Below are 18403 nucleotides of genomic sequence, written 5' to 3'. Positions count from 1 at the left end.
CGTCGAGAAACTTCATCGTGGTTCGACAAGCGAGCCGCTAGCTGGAGAACAAAGTTCGTGTGGAAGACACACATCGGGATTGTCTTCAATGGTTGGTTGGCCGTCTAACATTTGCTTTTCCGGTATGTAACGGTTTTCTCAACCAGCAGCCACTCTCATGTGAACCCTACTACAATTAATCTCAGGAACAAAGCTACAATGTTAAGTCTGTCTTGACCTGGGCCAACGCCTGGTCAAGACAGACAGAGGTCAATGCCACTGCCTCCCACGGCGATATCAAGGCAAATGTCAGTGAATATTTCAGCCTCCGAATAGCTTATCATGTAAGACAGGTGTAACCCTAATGAGCATGCACAGGGCTTTCAATTTTAAGGGGAGAGGAGTGGGGTATGGTTTTCCCGTGGTGACCCACCTCTCTTGATTGATTGATTTGTGGGGTTTAACGTCCCAAAACCACGATTTGATTATGAGAGACGCCGCAGCGGAGAGATCCGGAAATTTCGACCACTTGGGGTTCTTTAACGTGCACCCAAATCTGAGCACATGGGCCTACAACATTACCGCCTCCATCGGAAATGCAGCCGCCGCAGCAGGGATTTGATCCCGCGACCTGCGGGTCTGCAGCCGAGTACCTTACAATAGACCACCATGGCGGGGCGACCCCACCTCTCCTGTCCAAACGAACACAAGCATGTGAATCGATGGAAAAGCGATAATGAATCACTGCCGTGCCGCTCACTAATGCCCTGCATTTGGTCACCGCTAGCTTTCCTAGAGGAGTGTAAAGGATCGATATAAACTGTTTTTTTTTAATTCAACATGAATAGGCGGTCAGAATTTGCGTGGTCTTAAACATGTGCATTCAACTATGGTGGGACAGGTCCTGCTGTGGAAAGATATAGGGTTGACCACCTACTGGGCCCCTTCCAATTTGTCACGGTCCCTCGCAGCGTCGACTTTATCACCGAAGAAGTGTTGTTTGAACGTCCCATTAAAGCGCAGCAGGCAGCCGCGAGCGTTCAGCCAGCAGTGGCTGCCGTGAAGTCGGGAGCAACCCGCGATGTGGGTAGTAAGTGACGTCGGCGGCGGCGTAAGCGAGAGTGGCGTCGGGTCCAGGTGAGAACAGCCTCGGCGGCGCGTCTTCCTTCGTCTTCCTGCCGGCGAGGAGAAAGTCGAGGGAGAAACGGCCGAAGAAGTGGAACGGCCCTCTTGCCGCCGGTCGAAAGGGAAAGCGGTTAAACGGCGCGGATGCCTCGGTCGCCCAGTCAGTCTGGCCGGCAGACGTCAACGAGGAATGACCATGTGGTGCGAACGACTCGTCCTGTCCGTGGTCTCGCTGCTCCTTGCCGGCTCCTGCGCCGGACAGTGGGCCGTCGTCAAGGGCTACCGCGTCGTCATGAAGGCGGATATCGTCCGAGGTAGGCACACACGTTATCGGCATCACGCTTCTCCCGCCACCGGTGGTGGTGATGTCCCGGTGGCTCTGTAGTTGCCCTTGGCTCGACCCTACTCTACCACCCCTGCTACGGCAAGTCGCGCACACGCGTTCTTTGGAAGCCCCGGTGTCCCTGCTTCTTCCGTTTACCGTGCCGGTTTTCGATGGTCGACGTCGCTGTAAGACCGGTGCTCTGAAGACTTCCCCCGCACGGCTTGTGTGCGCCTGGAATACGTGGTTATCATTTTTTGGATGTGAAAGCGGTGCTGGGCAATACTGTCGTGCTGTACCGTACGTCAAGCAGGTAAACGGAAGATGTATTAGAGGGCGAGTTTGTGGTGGTGGTGGAAGGTGTTTCGCGTTACACTTGTCAGGTGAACAGAGTCTATAGTTTGTGAGGTAACCATAGTTTCGAAAGGTCGTCCTACTTTTTTTAGCATACCTCTAGCGGGGATACAGCAAGTGAATTAGGGCCAATATATGTAGGAAAAAATCACCTTGTTCACACTATGGTGCAGCAAATTAACCTCTTAATCTAGGCCTTTCATCGCCTAGTTTATCAAATAATATGTGAGTAATAATATGTTTCACGCGAGTTGCAACACGGGAGCTCATGGCCTCACGAGTTCAAAGATTGCGCGTGGCTTCTCTTAGCCCTTATTTCCTATATTAAACGCTTTTCTCTCACTTGGTTATGATACCAAATAAGAAAATAATATTTAGTTGTTAAAATGACGACAATTTCAAGCCATGCGCAACCTTTGAACTCGAGAGGCCTCGCGCTACCGTATTGCAAGTCAGAATAAGCGCACCTACACATTCAAAACTTACGCTCTGAATAAAAAGTAGTTTTAATGTTATTTGCATATATTGCGAAGCTACCTTCCGGCATAAAAAAATGTAATTTAAAACCTGGATTCGGTAACAGGTAGAGAGGTAAGTAAAAACATGTTATGTAAACTGCAGCAAAACCAAAACTATTGGGAGTTCACTATCAAATAGTGTAGCCAATTTCCCGCTTCCGCTCTCCATCGGCGTGATATGTCGTGATTGATTATCGCTTGTGAGAACCGACGCACTGTCTCGAAACGTGCATGACTTCGCTGCCATAAGATGCATCACCCTCGCGAGCAAGAAACACTCAGCAGCCAGTTCCGACGGCACTGGTGGAAGTGCTCGAGATGGTATCTTGCAAGCGAGTCACGCAGTTCGTCATAATACCTTGAGCGGCTCGACCAAGGCGGCAATTTCGAGTGATGCTTTTCGCTACCCGTTCGCCCTCGTTTCTCCTTTTGTTTGCACGTGCTCCGGGGTGGTAGCAAAGTGGCGTGAACTTCGTTCCAGCCAGTATTTATTATTGTCCGTAAGCAGCACGTGCATTCCGTACCGTGGCGGTATGACGTACTCGCCAAAGCAGCGTAGTGCCTCTTTTGACTTTCGGCACGATCTTGCGACGCGTTCGCGAGCATGTGGGGTCAAGCCACCGCGTCGTTTCTATGCTTGTACATACCAAGTGGCCCAGTGTGTGTGGTGATCAAGCCACCCTTTAGCTCGTAAGAAGCAATTGGTCTAGGAATAAATCCTCCTCGACCACCCTCAGTGGTCTACAAATCTGGTAATACGCGGCACGCGAGTTCGCGTCGTAGTTCACACTTTCTCGCTGCTGTTATCGAACAATTTCGAATGTGTAGCTTCGTATGCCTATATTAGAACACTATGGTGTACAGGTAGGTATATCCTTACCGTTCATGTGTTGCTACGCGTCTAAATGTACTGAAGCAGTCACGTTCTAAATCGCACTTGCCTAATTTTTAATTATCACGCTATGCCTTCTGGCGTACGCTAGTGAATTTCGCCGAATGCAAACAGAAACTTTGCAACAAATGTTTATTTCCGCTTCATTGCACGTACCTATTTATGCGTATCAAGCCAGTAGCGCAGTCAGCGAGTGCCACATCAGTCCCCCGCCACCTTGAAAAATAATCTACCTATACGCTTCTGCCGTCATCTTATCACCTAGCTTAAGGTATCTATCCAGTCATGTAATACAAGTTTAGGTAGTACTTTTGTACCTTAAGAAAGAAAATTTTATTTACTAAAGAACTATGGTTTCATATAAGACATGACGCGATTGCTTCAATCAATGATTTATGGCCCGAAACCAAATATTAACAAGTAAAACATATGTCAGGTATGCATGAACTAACTCAAGAATTATAGCCAATAAGGTTTAAAGTTCTATTTCTCAAGTATTTCAGCCGCTCCAGCACGAAGAGCAGCGTTGTGTTATCTGCAAAATATATTGAATACTTGATCAAAAAGAAGCTTTTCTGGAGTACGTCTGTTTTCGCGCTTGCTAATTGAAGCATTTTAAACGCAGTGTTCTCTATTAACCATTGATAGTATTTAAAATTAAACAAACGGTGGTCCCTCCTAAAAGACGGATGGTGGTGCTGGAATAAATGTCAACTCAATGTGAAACTCGATACTCTGATTAGTATAAATAAATAAAAGAAACAAAGACAGTAGGAGAGAGTAAGTGTCATTGTCTCAGCTACGTTTGTGCATATTTTTTTTTGTTTTTTAGTATGTTCAATCAAGTTCGGCTGACAGCGCATTAAATAACACTTCAAGTCATCTCTCGTAGCTTTGCTCGCGTAATGCCATACCGGGCATTATATTAGGAAATCATACTCAGCCACATTAAGCTACTAACGCGAGACCACCTACGTACGGTCATTCGTACAACATTTAAAAAAAATTATTCTCACGCATGAAAACACCAACACCAAAACACAAACTAAAAAGCAAAATTCGCGCTTCGAAGCCTGTAGTAAACTTTTTTATAGTGTACATGATGATGAGAATACTAGGCAAAAAAAAAAACATCGTGCAATAATTTGTAACGAATCTCTTTCTTTCCACCTGAAAAGCCTGCACGTGATAAATGTACAGTTGACATGTCCATAAGAAAGTGAACGAATACAATGTACTTACGTTGAGCTCACAGAATCAAGATAATACTCAATTTAGTACCAGACCGTTCTTTCGCCTGTATTACACAAAAAAGTGAATACAATGACTTAAGTTCTTGATTTCTAAAATCTTGCTTTCATTTTGCGTCTAATGTTCTCCGCTTCCTTATACTTCGTATCTACAAGAACGAACAAATAGCTTACTGCTGGACCTTACGTTTTCATCAAGGTGACGCTACACGAATGTCAATATATATTAGGGCAACCAAACAGATGCAGCGAGAAAGTAAAAGTGTTTGGGCATGGGGAGCTATATTGAATGATGAGACGGCGAAGTTCACAGTTCTTATTCATTCAGAAAGCGAAGTTATTCTTACATGTTCAAGGTATTTTTCCTCACTCCTCCTCGTTTTTCATGTCTAGTTGTTTCTATCGCTCTTGTTTGTTTATTGCCTCTTTTTTTTTCTGGAGAATGCACAAAGTTGCTTTATTGCTGGAATGTAAGATAAATGTTTTTTTCGTGCACAGAAAAGTATACTTGCAAATTATTTCTGCAAAATTCAGAAAGATGGTTACATGGTTTTGAAAAGAATAACTGACTATCACTTTTTTTTTATAGCAGGCTTTTGTTTCAGAAAAATTCATATGAATTCCCTTACGACTTTGCACAACAAACGGGCGGTGTTCAATTACTTCTTTCACAAAAAAACAAATATTGGTGATATTGTTGGAGGCGCTGTTTCAAGAAAGCAACATATGTTGTATGTTAGGCGAATTCCTTGTTTCATCTCCAAATTAAGTTAATGTCAAGATTGTTTCTCATAGTAAGAAATATTGCAAATGCCTCTATACCCTTTTCAAACTCTACATCCCGTTTTAATTACTTAATGCAGTCTTACGAGTTCCAGGAACGGGACACAGTAGCTTGCATCATACTCATCAACTATGCCTGTTCTTACTATGCAGAAATGAAACTACCAAAACCTCGTTCTCTGGTGCACCGAATTACTCATTTGTGCAATTCTCCTTCCTGCTTTCGACAAGCCGGTAAACTTACCTATCTGAGTCATTAGGCTACGCAGTAAATAATTACATTATCGGGCTCTATGTGCGAAATATATGATATGATAATGAGGCAGGCCGGTGTGGGAGGACTCAGAATTATCTCTGGCCTATAGGGGTTCTCCAACGTGCGCCTATATTTAAGTACAGACGTTCTTGCGTTTCGGCCCAATCAAAATGCGGTCGCCGCGACTGGAAGTCGAACCCGTGTCATCTACTTTAACAGCACAACCCCGCCGAAGAACTACCACAGTGGACTTACTAGTAGAGGAGAAGTGCATGGTGCTGTATAGCATAGTAGCACAGTCAAAATCAGAGCCTACAGCCATGCTCAATATAAGTTGCAGTCCACTGGCTGTGGTTAAACTGACCCCAAGCCTGAACAATTGCGCCGATAAACATCAAATTGGTTCAGATGGTGCCACTTATTGAGAGAGCTTAGTTCACCAATTTATACTTTATGTAGGTGGCCACTTTTCAGTGTTGGTATGATTTTGAGTACGGACGGCAGGTTAAAACTCGTATTGGGTGCGAGTGCACATCCCCTCTTTCCCTCGTAGAAAGAAAGAAAGAAAGAAAGAAACAAAGAAAGAAAGAAAGAAAGAAAAAAAGAAACAAAGAAAGAAAGAAAGAAAGAAAGAAAAAAAAGAAAGAAAGAAAGAAAAAAAGAAAGAAAAAAAGAAAGAAAGAAAGAAGGAAAGAAAGAAAGAAAGAAAGAAAGAAAGAAAGAAAGAAAGAACGAAAGAAAGAAAGGAAGAAGATTGAGTACGCGGTGAGTCAGTATGTCTTCCCATAAAGAGTGTATTGTGATACTCTGTGCACCAGTTATAACTAGTCGGCCCATCCCGTCATTTAGCGTTTCACACTGCGTGAGAACTGCCTCACCGCTTCCTGTTTGCGATCTTTCTCTTCCGTTCTTGTAGTAGTTCCCTGCGCGCTTCGTGAAACAATGGTCACGACATCAGTATTTGGTTGTTTATCTCAACTCGTTTCATGCTGCATGCGGACTGATTCAATTATCGATTGCACCCATTCGTTGGGGTGAGCATCGTCGCTTCCTACTCACGAGCAACACAGGAGGAATCCGCCGTTTTGCCGACTGAGGCGTGACGTGCGTATATACCGCAATCAAATCGGGCGCAGCGTCAATGCTTATCTGTGTTAGCACCCCCGTTCCACTAAGTGCGATCAGCGTTTAAGCTATGATGAATAATGAGGGTAGTTTATATGAGGGTAGTTCATTCGCTCTCTTGTGGTTCCTTCGTGTCCTTTGCGGAGACAGTAAAACAAAGGAAGAAAAAAAAAGAAACACCCATGAATACTGATGAATACCGGAACACGAACATTGCCCTCAATAGTGATTGAGAGCCCTTTGAATGTGCAATTGTGCACGTGCAGCAGGGAAGCGTGCGCTCAATGCACACGGTAAATAGAATATGCCACACTTTTCCGGGCAAGCTACCATGACACCTCGAATCGAAGAGGTTTCTTTTTTTTATTGTCGTCCACCGCATTACTTTACTACATATTCACAAATGTGCGCCTTCGTTTCATGAAAATCGTTCACTGCTTTATCCCAACAGCGACTGCGGACTAGCACTTGAAGCGCACGCATTTGGTACTTAGTGTACAAGCAGTGAAACGGTCCAGATTTCTACCACATACCGGAACCCTAAGACATAGACGCATCATAGTCTCTGTTGTGTGTTATACTTGCGCATCACTAATTCATCTAGCCTGTCCAGACTTCTGTTCTCTTCTGTTCTGTCTTGCTGTGGAGAGGTCGAGGTCAATATTGCCTCGGCTACTTCATACGAATAAGTTCTGCAGCGAAAAAAATGAAAGAGCAATACTGAACGGTCTAGAAAAATGGATAATCAAAATAAAAAAAACATAAACATACTAGCACACTGAAACCAGTTGAAATATCATGTGAATGTACAGTTTGCTTGCAGTAGTTCACACTGTCATAAAATATTCACAGGCACACATTTCTTTTCTACTTTCAGTATATGCACTAACACATCATTTCATATGTCACAACTCCTGACTGAATCCGTAATACTAACGAACACACACTACTGACTACACCAGTAATGTGTCGTTCTGTGAAGTATATAGTGTGCGTTCACTGGTAATATGTATTCGACATGTGGGGTTTAACGTCCCAAAATCACCATATGAATATTAGAGACGCCGCAGTGGGGGGCTCCGGAAATTTCGACCACCTGGGATTTTCTAAAGTGCACCCAAATCTGAACACGCGGGCCTACAGCATTTTCGCCTCCATCGAAAATGCAGCTGCCGCAGCCGGAATTCTATCCCGCGACCTGCGGATCATCAGCCGAGTACTTCAGCCACTAGAACCCCGCGGCCATCTCCTCTATCGCGTCGATTGTTTGTTTCGCTCGTCTCTTCCACCCCAAGATGAAACGGGTTGTCGCAAGCTAAACAACGCTTCGAGAGCATCGCCAGTCGACTAACACCGCCGTTAACGGCACGTTTGCGACGCTGCGCGCTTTCGGTTAGCGTTAAACCCGAACCGATGGTTGTTGGGCGTGTGAACCGATGCACGGCCAGGGTATATACATACCCATTGTGCCGAACGTTCCGCTCGTGCGAGCGCCATTCCCTCTAGCGTTACAACGGGTGGGGTTTCGGCGTCAGCAAATCGCAGCGAGGGACGATGCCAGCGATGAATCGCGGAAATGGAAAGCGGTGCAACGGTGGTCGTATACACGCGGTGACCCACGTTTCCCGCGGCCCCCGCGTGTACGAATGCTTACGAGTGGTCGACGCCCCCTCTACCTACACTCCCCCTCCTCCTTCAGCATCCCCTGAACTTTCTTCATTTCCCATCACCACACAAAAAAAAAAAAACACTGCGAGAACCCACCTCTGTCTATTCGCATCAACGTATACGCACAGCAGCGCATGCTACTCCAGTTTGCGTAGCACACTTCTCCGGCTCACTCGCTCGCGCGCACCGGCGATTATCCTTGAAATCCCGACGACCATGGCGTCCTGTGAAAAGGAGAGAAACTATGTCAGATTAAGAGCAGCAAGCGTGAAGCCAGGTATTTTTCTTTCCTTCGTGATCTCGGTTTCACGAACGACTCCCCCGTTTGTCTGTGCACACAAGAGCGCTTTGATGCGCGCGCAAGGCCTCGACAGAGAGCGTCCTTCACCTTATACTCCTGAGGCACTCGGGGGGGCATCTCGTTCTTCACGAACTTTCGCTTTCACTGGCTTGTTTCATTTGCTCGTTTTCGCGCCTCTCTCTGCCTCGTTTCTTATTCATTCATTTTTCTAGTTACTACTGCTCTCTTTTCAAGCGCTACGCTTAATATTTTCCGGCAACACGCACACACAAAGGCACAACGAGTCAAGAATAAAAGAGCGAAAAGAGATGAAAAAAGGAATGAGCAGCACGAACCGGCCAGAGGAGCGGCAAATGTCGGGAATTGTAACAGGAAGGCTTTGCATGTGTCTCTGTGCCTGCTCACCACTGAGGTGTGTAGGAAGTAAGGGGGGCTCACGCGGAATTCGCCGCTGCCGCGAACTTGAAAAGAGGAGGAAGAGCAAGGGCCGTTCTTGCGAGGAAGCCCCTCAGGGCCCGCATGAGGCACTCGCCTCGGCCGTGGCACCCACGTCTACGCGCGCGCTTCGCGAACGCGAGGCAGTGCATGGCCCCATCCACATTCCTTTCCTTCTTATCTTTATTTTGTTTTATTTTATTTTCCCTTTGTGTTTCTTCCGCGTCGCCGAATATAGGGAGAAACGCTTAGCTCAAAGGCGTTTACATCTAATTAATTTACCTAGCCCGCGAGAGGTATTGCACTCATAATAATACGATTACTAGCCACGAAACAAAAGTATGGTTATTAGGGACACCGCACTAAAAGGCTCCGGAAATTTCGACCGTATAGTGTTCATTGACATGCACTGACATCGGGGAGTACACTGGCAGAATATTACACTCCAACACTTAATTTATTTCAATTACAAGATGGTTGGGATATGTTAACAGCTTTATTTAGTGTCGACTACTTTTTTCACTGATAATAGAGTTCGTAAAAATCATAGTAATCAAAAATTTCTATCAAGGAGCATTTAGAGAGAGTTCATATAAGTCAGTCATGCCAAAAAAAATTTTAAAGATATATATCTGAGATGCATTCACGTAGCGACCCGGCAAACATCACACCTTAAATTCCGTCACACGAACGCCACGCATGCAGAAAATAACAGTACACATTACGTGCAGTCAAGTAACAACGCTGAAATTGGCAGCTAATTACACTGAATTCACAAAGTGCCTAATGACGACGATGTTTGTGATTGGAGTCGTCTCTTCAGCTTGCACGAACGCTCCAAGTTTACAAATTTGGAGTTTTCTGTGTCTAATATACTCGTGTCACTGCCTTGCTTTCGTTATTTGTTTGCTTTATATGACTCAAGAAAACGCAAGAAGAAAAAAAACAAGAAATTGTCGTGCCTTGAGAAACTTTATAGCCAAGTAGTCAAAGAACGACTTCACTGCTCAACAGGTTTCAAGCGATAGTACGTACAAAACAAAGTGCTTCCGCATGATACACGTCTTCTTAAAAGTAGATTCCAGCTAATCGTTATCTTACAAATATTGAGCGAAGGTGATCGAACATTGGCCAGAAGCCTGCACAAAGGGAAAGCTTTGAAAACACGTGAGAGCCGAGGTGTTAACAATACAAAGAGACGTGAACGTGAAACATGTTCTCTATAAATAACTCAGTCTCCGCTCGCGCCATGAGACAGACAAAAAATCAAAACCGTTTCGCATAGCTGAACAGCCTGACAGAATGATAGCAGCCTGGCCCAAAACTCAGCACCTTCAGCAACGAGTGACAAAAACAACAAAAAGGCGGTAGGTGTCACCCCAGCGACGGCCACCCACTCCGTCTGCTTCCTCCATAATCCCCGAATAGCAAGCAAGCGCAGCTGCTCTCACAAATTACGCGGCAGCGCTGCGCACACCACTGCGGAAGATGAAAAACGAAACAAAGAGAAGCACGGCTCGCATTTAGCGCTCGCCTTCCAGTGCGAGCCGACACGAGCAAAACAATGGTCACGACGGCCGTGCATATCCGCTGATGCAACAGAGGGACCGGACACCGGCCAGCGCGCATCTAAACACGCACTGCTTATCCGGGTCGCCGTCTCTCCTCGAAGTGGAAGAGGAAACAAAGGAGAGGGGTCATCCCCGGGAGGTCACATGGTCACGAGCCTGTCGCACGTGGATTCGTTCGTTCGTTCGCACGCGGCATCACAGTACATCACCTGCGCCGCAAACAATCTACGGTCTATATGCATCCAGCCCCGACTTGCTCGCACCAATAACCTGCCTTGTCGAGGAGCAGCGTAACTCGATATTCCCAGGCTACGAGGACGACGTGTTTATCACTCGTCGGGCATGCGGGCCGTTGCGTACAGCGGTGCGCTCGTTCGTGGCAGTTAGCTGGCATGGCGGAGTTGGCGTATGTCTTCTTCCGTGCGAGTCAATTGGTGATATCTGATTCGTGACCTCTTGGACGTGCGGTCGAAGAAAAATGAAGAGGCCCGCGTCATATCGCCGAAAACAAACAGACTACTTTAAGCACACCGGGTCAGGCAAGCTTTATTTTAACAGCGCTAAATATGTACATATCATCAAGAGAAAAAAAAAAGGCATAATACTGTAACCAGTGTGAAGATGGTGTAGCTGATCTATAACGGGCATTCACAGGAGTCGGGACACATCAAAATGAGAGGCACATACTTTTTATTTTATTCTTCCTGGCTGCCATCCTGGACACTGTCTAATTCTGCCATATTGTCAAATTTCACAATGGCGGCTATTTAAGCCAATCAGAGAGGTCGTAGCATCTGACTTGGCCAATTAGCATCAATCAATGGCGGAATGTGACAACATGGCATAATTCGATAATGTCCAGAATAGCACCTCCTGACAGAGTATGGCTGGCCGCACAGCCAGAGTATGGCTTCGATTTCAAATTGGGACGGCTTGACCTGTAGTAGAAAAAGTACGTTGTACTCTAAATCTCCTACCGAATTGTTCAGACACGCAGCCTTATGATGATACTACAAGTGGATCTGGAGAAGTACTTGTTCTTCGGCTAGTTGGTGCCCGCTCAAATTCATATAGTAGCACAAACAAAACACGACGGTGTGCGATTCTGTGTGTCAGTCGTGTCTTTTTTTCGCTACATTATGATTTTGTACAAATGGTTCCCATGCTATTTTTTAATGCCACCACATATATCTTCTTATGGCCCTAAGGACAAGTGTTATCGTGTAAGAAACGTTGTGATGTCTGTAAGCGGAGTTCAACCAGTGTCCCCATCAGGGGCATCGCTTTATACTGTACTTGTAGGTATAGTGCGTTAAGACATACTGGTGCGATGGTCTCGACATTCATCGACGCTGCCAGTGCAATGATGCATTGGTCCATTTCTCAAGCGATGGTGCACTTAGAACAAGGGCTCACTTCCCAAGACAACCAAGCTCTGTGACCATACAGTATGCTGCACTGCGTGTGCTTTTAGTTACCTGCTCTAAATTGTCCTTTGTGTATTTCTCATTCCATTTGCGTCCGACTCCTCTAACCCAGATGTAGGAGCAGGAAGAAGTAAACATAGTGTCCCGAAGCAGAGAGCTTAACCAAAAGACATTCCGGATGGGTACCCTCAACGGAGGGATTATGGAAGGCAACCAAGGAAACGAGAGAGAGAGGAGGGGGGGCGAAGAGGGGAAAAAGAAAGAAAAAGGCAGTGAATTCACTGAAGCGTACAGGATGGCGCCACAAGTCATCTGGCATTCGCACAAGCACGTCGTCCTTAAAAACGACGTGACGCCAATTTTCGATCATAATTAGTGTTATATGAATTAATGGTTGAGCGTTCACAAAATAATCGGGTGAAGCTTTAACCTATTTGTAAGAGCGCTTATACTACACTTGAATATTTCAATGAACAAGTGAGCGACGTGGGAGTTGGGCAACATTGGCGCACTCGCGAGCCGTGACGGAACAAGCTTCTCCCTGTGCGAGCTTTCGCATTCCGGCGAACGATATTGTTTCGTGGTCAGCGGCGCATGAAATCGAAATATTCTTTAGCTTTTCTTCAGTGCCACATCGAAACTGAATGACCTGCAGTTGCTGAAAGTTTCGTAGAAGATGGTGACGCCACTCCGTGCAGTACATGCTGCCACATGTGCCATGGCAAAATGGCGGTCGCCCGTGGTAGGCGGCGTTTTTACACGATGACTTGAAGGCTTGTTTAGCATATAAATAATATTTTTCAGTCATGCATGTGTAGGCATTATGTACCCTCTACTTCTATTTTTTCCCTGAAAGACCGCGTATTGTGGGCTAAGAGTGTCATGGCCTCGTGAAAAAGCCAGTCACTGCCGTATAAGCTGACGAGAGATTGGGACGGTGTTCTTGTAGAACTTGCACGGAACCTCAATGTAAGGTAGAAAACAAACTCGATTAACCTCCCTATCGCTCTTCTTTCATTATCCCTTCCTCTTCTATTTCTCTTTCTCGTTGTGTCTCTCTATCCCTCTTTCATCCTTTGTTATGCAAGAAAGCATTTCTTGAGGCAGAGGTAAGATGCGTCTGAGGCTAAAAATGCTTTATTTTGCTTTGTCTAACAAAGTTTCGTGGCACAAAAAGAGAGAGAAAAGGAAAGACCATTCTATAGGCTAAATATCTAGGAAGCCAGAAATACATATCAATAATTTCGATCTCGAACTTTTTTTCTTGCGCTTCTTCGCAACCATCGTTAAGACGAGAGGGAGCAGTTAACATCGGTGCTCAGGCTTCCGTTACCGCAACCTAAATAAGAACGCGCAACACCGAAGTTCTTCTCTGCGTTGGAGATGAGTGAAGCGGGCACGTACAGTTACGGCAAACCTGTAATTACGGAGACGCTGCTCGAGCGCCTTCGAGGCCGTACAGCGAGAATGAAGACTGGATTAGCTCACAGCGTCGATTTGCGTAAGCTTCGCCTGACAGTGAGCGACGCCCTGTAACTTTGTTATGCACACGATTCGTACGCGGCAATCAATCATCTTTCTTTTTGTTTGTTTTTTTTTTGTTTTTTTTGGGGGGGGGGGAGAACATAATTAACTGAGCCACGCAAGACCCCCTTTCAGACATGCCTACGAGGAAGACGTAAAAATGTGTTTTTATGTGTCAGCGTTTTGTTTGCTTTTTTCTCATTCAACAACAAATACAAAATGCGTTGAGTCAAGCGGAAGCAGGCATTTAAGTCGACTGATGGCAGTGTTTATTGAACAGTGCTTGCAGAATAGCACCCTTCGGATAAGCATTGGCGTATGAAGGACGAAGAAATTAAGGGGGAAAGAATGTCGGGTTAATATTCATCAAAAGAAAATATTTTAACGCCCACGAAAGATTAGGCAGTCTCGGCATGTTTTCGCATTCCGAGCCCACCGAAATTTGGCCACTGGGCATCGAACCCGCAAAGTTGCGCCCTATGAAAGATCAATATTTTCATTGTGACACAACGGCGGGAATCGGCCAATGACTGCTGGCTCGCGTTAGATAGACGAACAAACTTCAAACCACCGTGGTCGAGTCGACCCAAATATTTGGGTCACCTATCCCCGAGGCAATCATTTAAACTAAGCCGAAAGCTTTAGGCGTCACAGCAGTAACCCTATACGAGCCTCAATTTGCAAGACACGATACGTCATACGGTTAATTTCCTCAGGACACTTTCAGTACACGTAGGTTAATTTCTTTATACGTCTATGCAATGCACACACGAACCCGACGAAGAAAGTCCACACCATCCAAAATAAATAAACGAAAGGTGTAAAATCAGTGCCGGCATGCCGGACGTTTCTACGAGCAGAGTGCTTCCGCATTCGCAGTATACATGTCAGCGCACAAAATATAGCTCTCCTACAGTTTCGTCGGAACAATTAATAGTTATCGGCGTTTCCTAATGACGACCTGGTGCATCCGAATTCCCGTGAAGCAAGCCTAATGGATGCGCTCTTTTTTCTTGCCATCGTTCTCCTTAACGTAGAGCACAGCGACGGTGAGCGTCGCTCTTATGGCTCGTCGACACGCTACATACAAAAAACAAGCAAAACAAAATATTAAATCGCTGGTTAGATTAACTTCCGCTCGCATATCTTGCGGAAGGACTAAATTGCGCTCTAAATAATCCCTATATCACACGAGTGATCGACACGAAGAGCCGCGTGTGAGGGCTTCATTACAATGAGCGTTTTCTCTCTGCTTCCTTATCTCTCTTTCTTCCCTCCTCCCGAAAGAGTGAGCAGGCGTTGTGCCCCTCCAGGTGGCAGTTGACAGCTTGCTCTCTCTCTCTCTCTTTCCTCTGTGTATCCGTGTTCGCAAATAATAATAATAATAATAATAATAATAATAATAATAATAATAATAATAATAATAATAATAATAATATAACAATAATAATATCCGCAACAATATACTTTCAATGCAGTAGACGGGCCTCTGGCATTTCGAGAGGTTGCCCAGCAGTCGCCTGATTTGTTTCGATCATTGATACGCGAGGTTTAACGCCCTCAAACCACCATACAATTATGAGAGACGCCGTAGTGGAGGGCTCCGAAAATTTCGACCACCTGATGTTCCTTAACTCGCTCCTAAACCTAAGCACACGGCCCTGTAGCATTTTCGTCGCCATCCAAAATGCAGCCACAGCAGCCGGAATTCGATCATGTGACCTGCGGGTCAGCAGCCGAGTACGTTAGCCAGTAGACCACTACGGCACGGCCCAGTAGTTGGTTACCCAGTATTGTAACCATCACTGTCTATGCAGTGGAGTATTTTCGGTAGTACAAATAACCTTTCTTTACTATTCTAAAGTATAAAACCTAAAATTTCCTTTTATACGACCTGAAAAGCGATATTAGAAAATATTAACAACTAAGGAAATATTCGAAAAAAAAATTCCCGGGGACGTTGCTTGGTAAAAGCAATACGGAGACAATAATTATCGCCTCTACGTTCTCGTCTTATTACCAGGTTTCAGTGAGGAGTGTCGAGCAAATGACAGGCTGCAATGCTTGTCAACGCCAAACTGACGGGTTACTTCAAAGCCCATTAACACTGCGTCGTTACGCCGGCGATGACAAGATTTCAAGGCTAAGCCTGCGTATACGATCAGCTATACGTATTTACACATCTATAGCAAAAAAAAATGAAGAACAAAACTGGTACTCGCAACAACCGATTAAACTGTCAAAGTAACGCTCGTTAAGAGTCGCCGGCGCAAATCAGTCACTGCGCATGCGCAGTCCCGCAAGTAGGCCGTCGCGAGACAGCGAGGACTTGAGGGTCGACGTCGACTTGGAGTGCTTTTTTTTTATCGGTTACGCAACTCGGACCTATAGCCTCGTGGTACCTTCGGAATGCGGTGCATTGACTTTGCAGCGGCATGACGGCGTTAAAATCGCCAGCATCTCGAGCGTGAAAGAACACTGCGATTAACTATTCAGGTCGCATCACTGATACCGGTCAAGAAAAGGAATTTCTGGAGGCGAAGGTTACGTAGCAACATTTTCTGTAATGGCTTCGTGTGTTTTTTTTGTTTTGTGCTTCCTGTTGCGCAAGCCATCTCGATTCACGCCTTTCGTCATCTTCCTCCTCTATCATTTCTCTGTTGTTTTTTTCTTTTGTATCCGTAAAGTAAGCACAGATAAGTTCATAACATATGACGTTACAATTGCCCTGTCAATGTTCGTAACTAAGATAGCTTATATTCATAACCTCTACGGTGACAAGCCGGGTTCAGGTTTCGAAAATAAAAGCTTTTTTCTCTCTTTCCAAGGCGACAGCAGTCAGTCTGCGTCATAGTTCTTTGGTTGCTGGGGCAGTAATCGCACAGTGCTAACTATTAGCAACGATAAGTTCTCAACTGAAATCCAAGGTCATCTCAGAATGTGACATCGTAGGTGGCTCAAGACAGCTTTGACGGCTCTCCTAAATCCGTGTCCTACTTCTTTCTAAGCAAAGCTCGTCGACAGATTTTTTTTTATATGCTGGATAGCATATGACACTTTTGTAACAATGTTTTGATGTTCTTTGCACTAACTTCATAACATAGTGACTGATCAGAGTCGCCTCGAACCGAAATAAAGTTTTACATTGCGCTTGTGTTTGATTACGATGATCATAAGTATAAGCGTATTTTTCTTGCAAGTATTTCAATGACAAGTTGTCGGCCTTGTTTTTCGGACGACACCTCGTGTGGTTACTCGTTTACTATAGTGCGCGCTGTTTGTCGACCCTCCTGAGCCGATGCTTTCATCTGCATACTTAATACGAATACTTCTCAAGTATTCATCTATTTATATTGTCAGTGAGACATAATGAAAATGGTTCGCCAGCCATTTCTTCGTGTAGCGCAAATCATTGTGCTAAGCGACGAAACGGCTGGCGTAACCTGAAGAATGTTCGCACAAAATTAAATGAAAATGAATAAGAGAATTAGTGACCTTCCTATGTGCGTAGAAAGTTGTGCAGTTTTAGCTTTCGATGTGTTCTGAGCTTCTCACACTATCAAGCCACCTATTCTTCGGAAAGGTGCCTTAAAAAAGAAAATAGGGCGGGGGGGACAAGGGGGGTAACACGGCCACCAGCGAACGACATTCCTCTAAAAAAAAAGAGGCTCTCATTATCGGCATTCCAGAAAATAAGGAGAAAACTTCCTCGGCCGAAAAAAAAACAATTTTCCAGGCTGGAAAATCTCAAAAATCTCCGCTCGAACGAAGGCTTGTTTGCGTTGTGAGCGTGTGTGTCCAAGCCCACTTCGGCGTCTGACGTTGTCCGTTTCATCGGCGGCCACAGTTTCCGCTTCCCATTTATAAAAGTGGCGACGAGGAAGCGTTCACGTCTTCCTAGCGGATCACCGGCCGCCTTCTTTTATCATACGCGCACCACTACAAGTGAGACGCCGTTCAGTATTTTTTATAACTTTGTTTTCGCTGGATAAAGAGCGTCCCTCGGCTTGGTTGGGACTCAAAGTTATTGAGAACGTCGAGTCGACAGTTACACACCACGCGTCTTCGCTTACTCGGCTGCACAAGGAAATTCCTGTCCGGAAATATCCCTGGCGCCGGCCATTGTGCTAATCGTCCGAAGAGCCTTATAACGTTACGAAAGTATATCCAGTTGGTAAACTGACAAGGCAGTGTATAACCGTGACGGCTGCGACAGTAATCCTCTTTTACTCAATCCAGCGGGGCTGTCCTTGATCTCCTGCGCTTAAGAACGCACGCAACAGGAGTGCTTCGTCACGTTAACACGTAGTTACAGTATCATATGACGCACCCGGTTTTTTTTAGTCTAGTTATTCTACGTCAAATCAGGCGAGCACAGCTGGGGGATGTTCTTCTCTAAATTTAAACTCGACAAAAACCTGAAACTGTAGTACGACAGCACTGAACGAGCGGCTTTGCATCCATCACGTGCCAGATGAGCGCGAAAGGTTGGTACTGAATTAGAGACTCCGTAAATTGAACCACATCTAGCAACTGCTCGGGTGGCCGTGACATCAGCTTCTTAAAACAACGCGCCTGCGCTTTCAACTGACATTAAGCGGAACAACGAGGCACGGCCGTCACGAAGAAAGCACACACGACGTAGGGATCGTGTAGTCCGTGCTTTAGCGTCACGAACTCAATCTTTTTTTTTCCTGCAGTGTTCGTTCTACATCAGGACGCTTTAACAGTCCACGTGACCACTCACAGGGTTCCTCAGGACGTCACCTAAGTTGACTCCCAAACGAAATCCACCGTCCATTTTTTTTTTTCAGTTGGTTTTATTGTTTCTGAGATCAGAGGCTTTGCAAGTCTTCTTCAAACTCACGTATAT

At 45.4% G+C, this 18403-nt stretch overlaps 1 protein-coding gene across 1 annotated transcript in view; it reads left to right on the top strand.

Moving 5' to 3' along the window:
• Window positions 1-1257: 1257 nt before the first annotated feature.
• LOC119170378 (uncharacterized) overlaps window positions 1258-18403 on the top strand; it is a 117453-nt gene continuing 100307 nt past the window's right edge. The window contains exon 1 of the mRNA XM_037421525.2: window positions 1258-1418. Coding sequence (XP_037277422.1) covers window positions 1295-1418 — 124 coding nt within the window. The 5' untranslated portion in view covers window positions 1258-1294. The remainder of the gene's footprint in view (window positions 1419-18403) is intronic.

The sequence above is a fragment of the Rhipicephalus microplus genome, chromosome 2 (assembly GCF_043290135.1).
Source record: "Rhipicephalus microplus isolate Deutch F79 chromosome 2, USDA_Rmic, whole genome shotgun sequence".
NCBI classification, from domain to species: Eukaryota; Metazoa; Arthropoda; class Arachnida; order Ixodida; family Ixodidae; genus Rhipicephalus; species Rhipicephalus microplus.
This window is presented reverse-complemented; position numbering and strand designations above follow the sequence as displayed.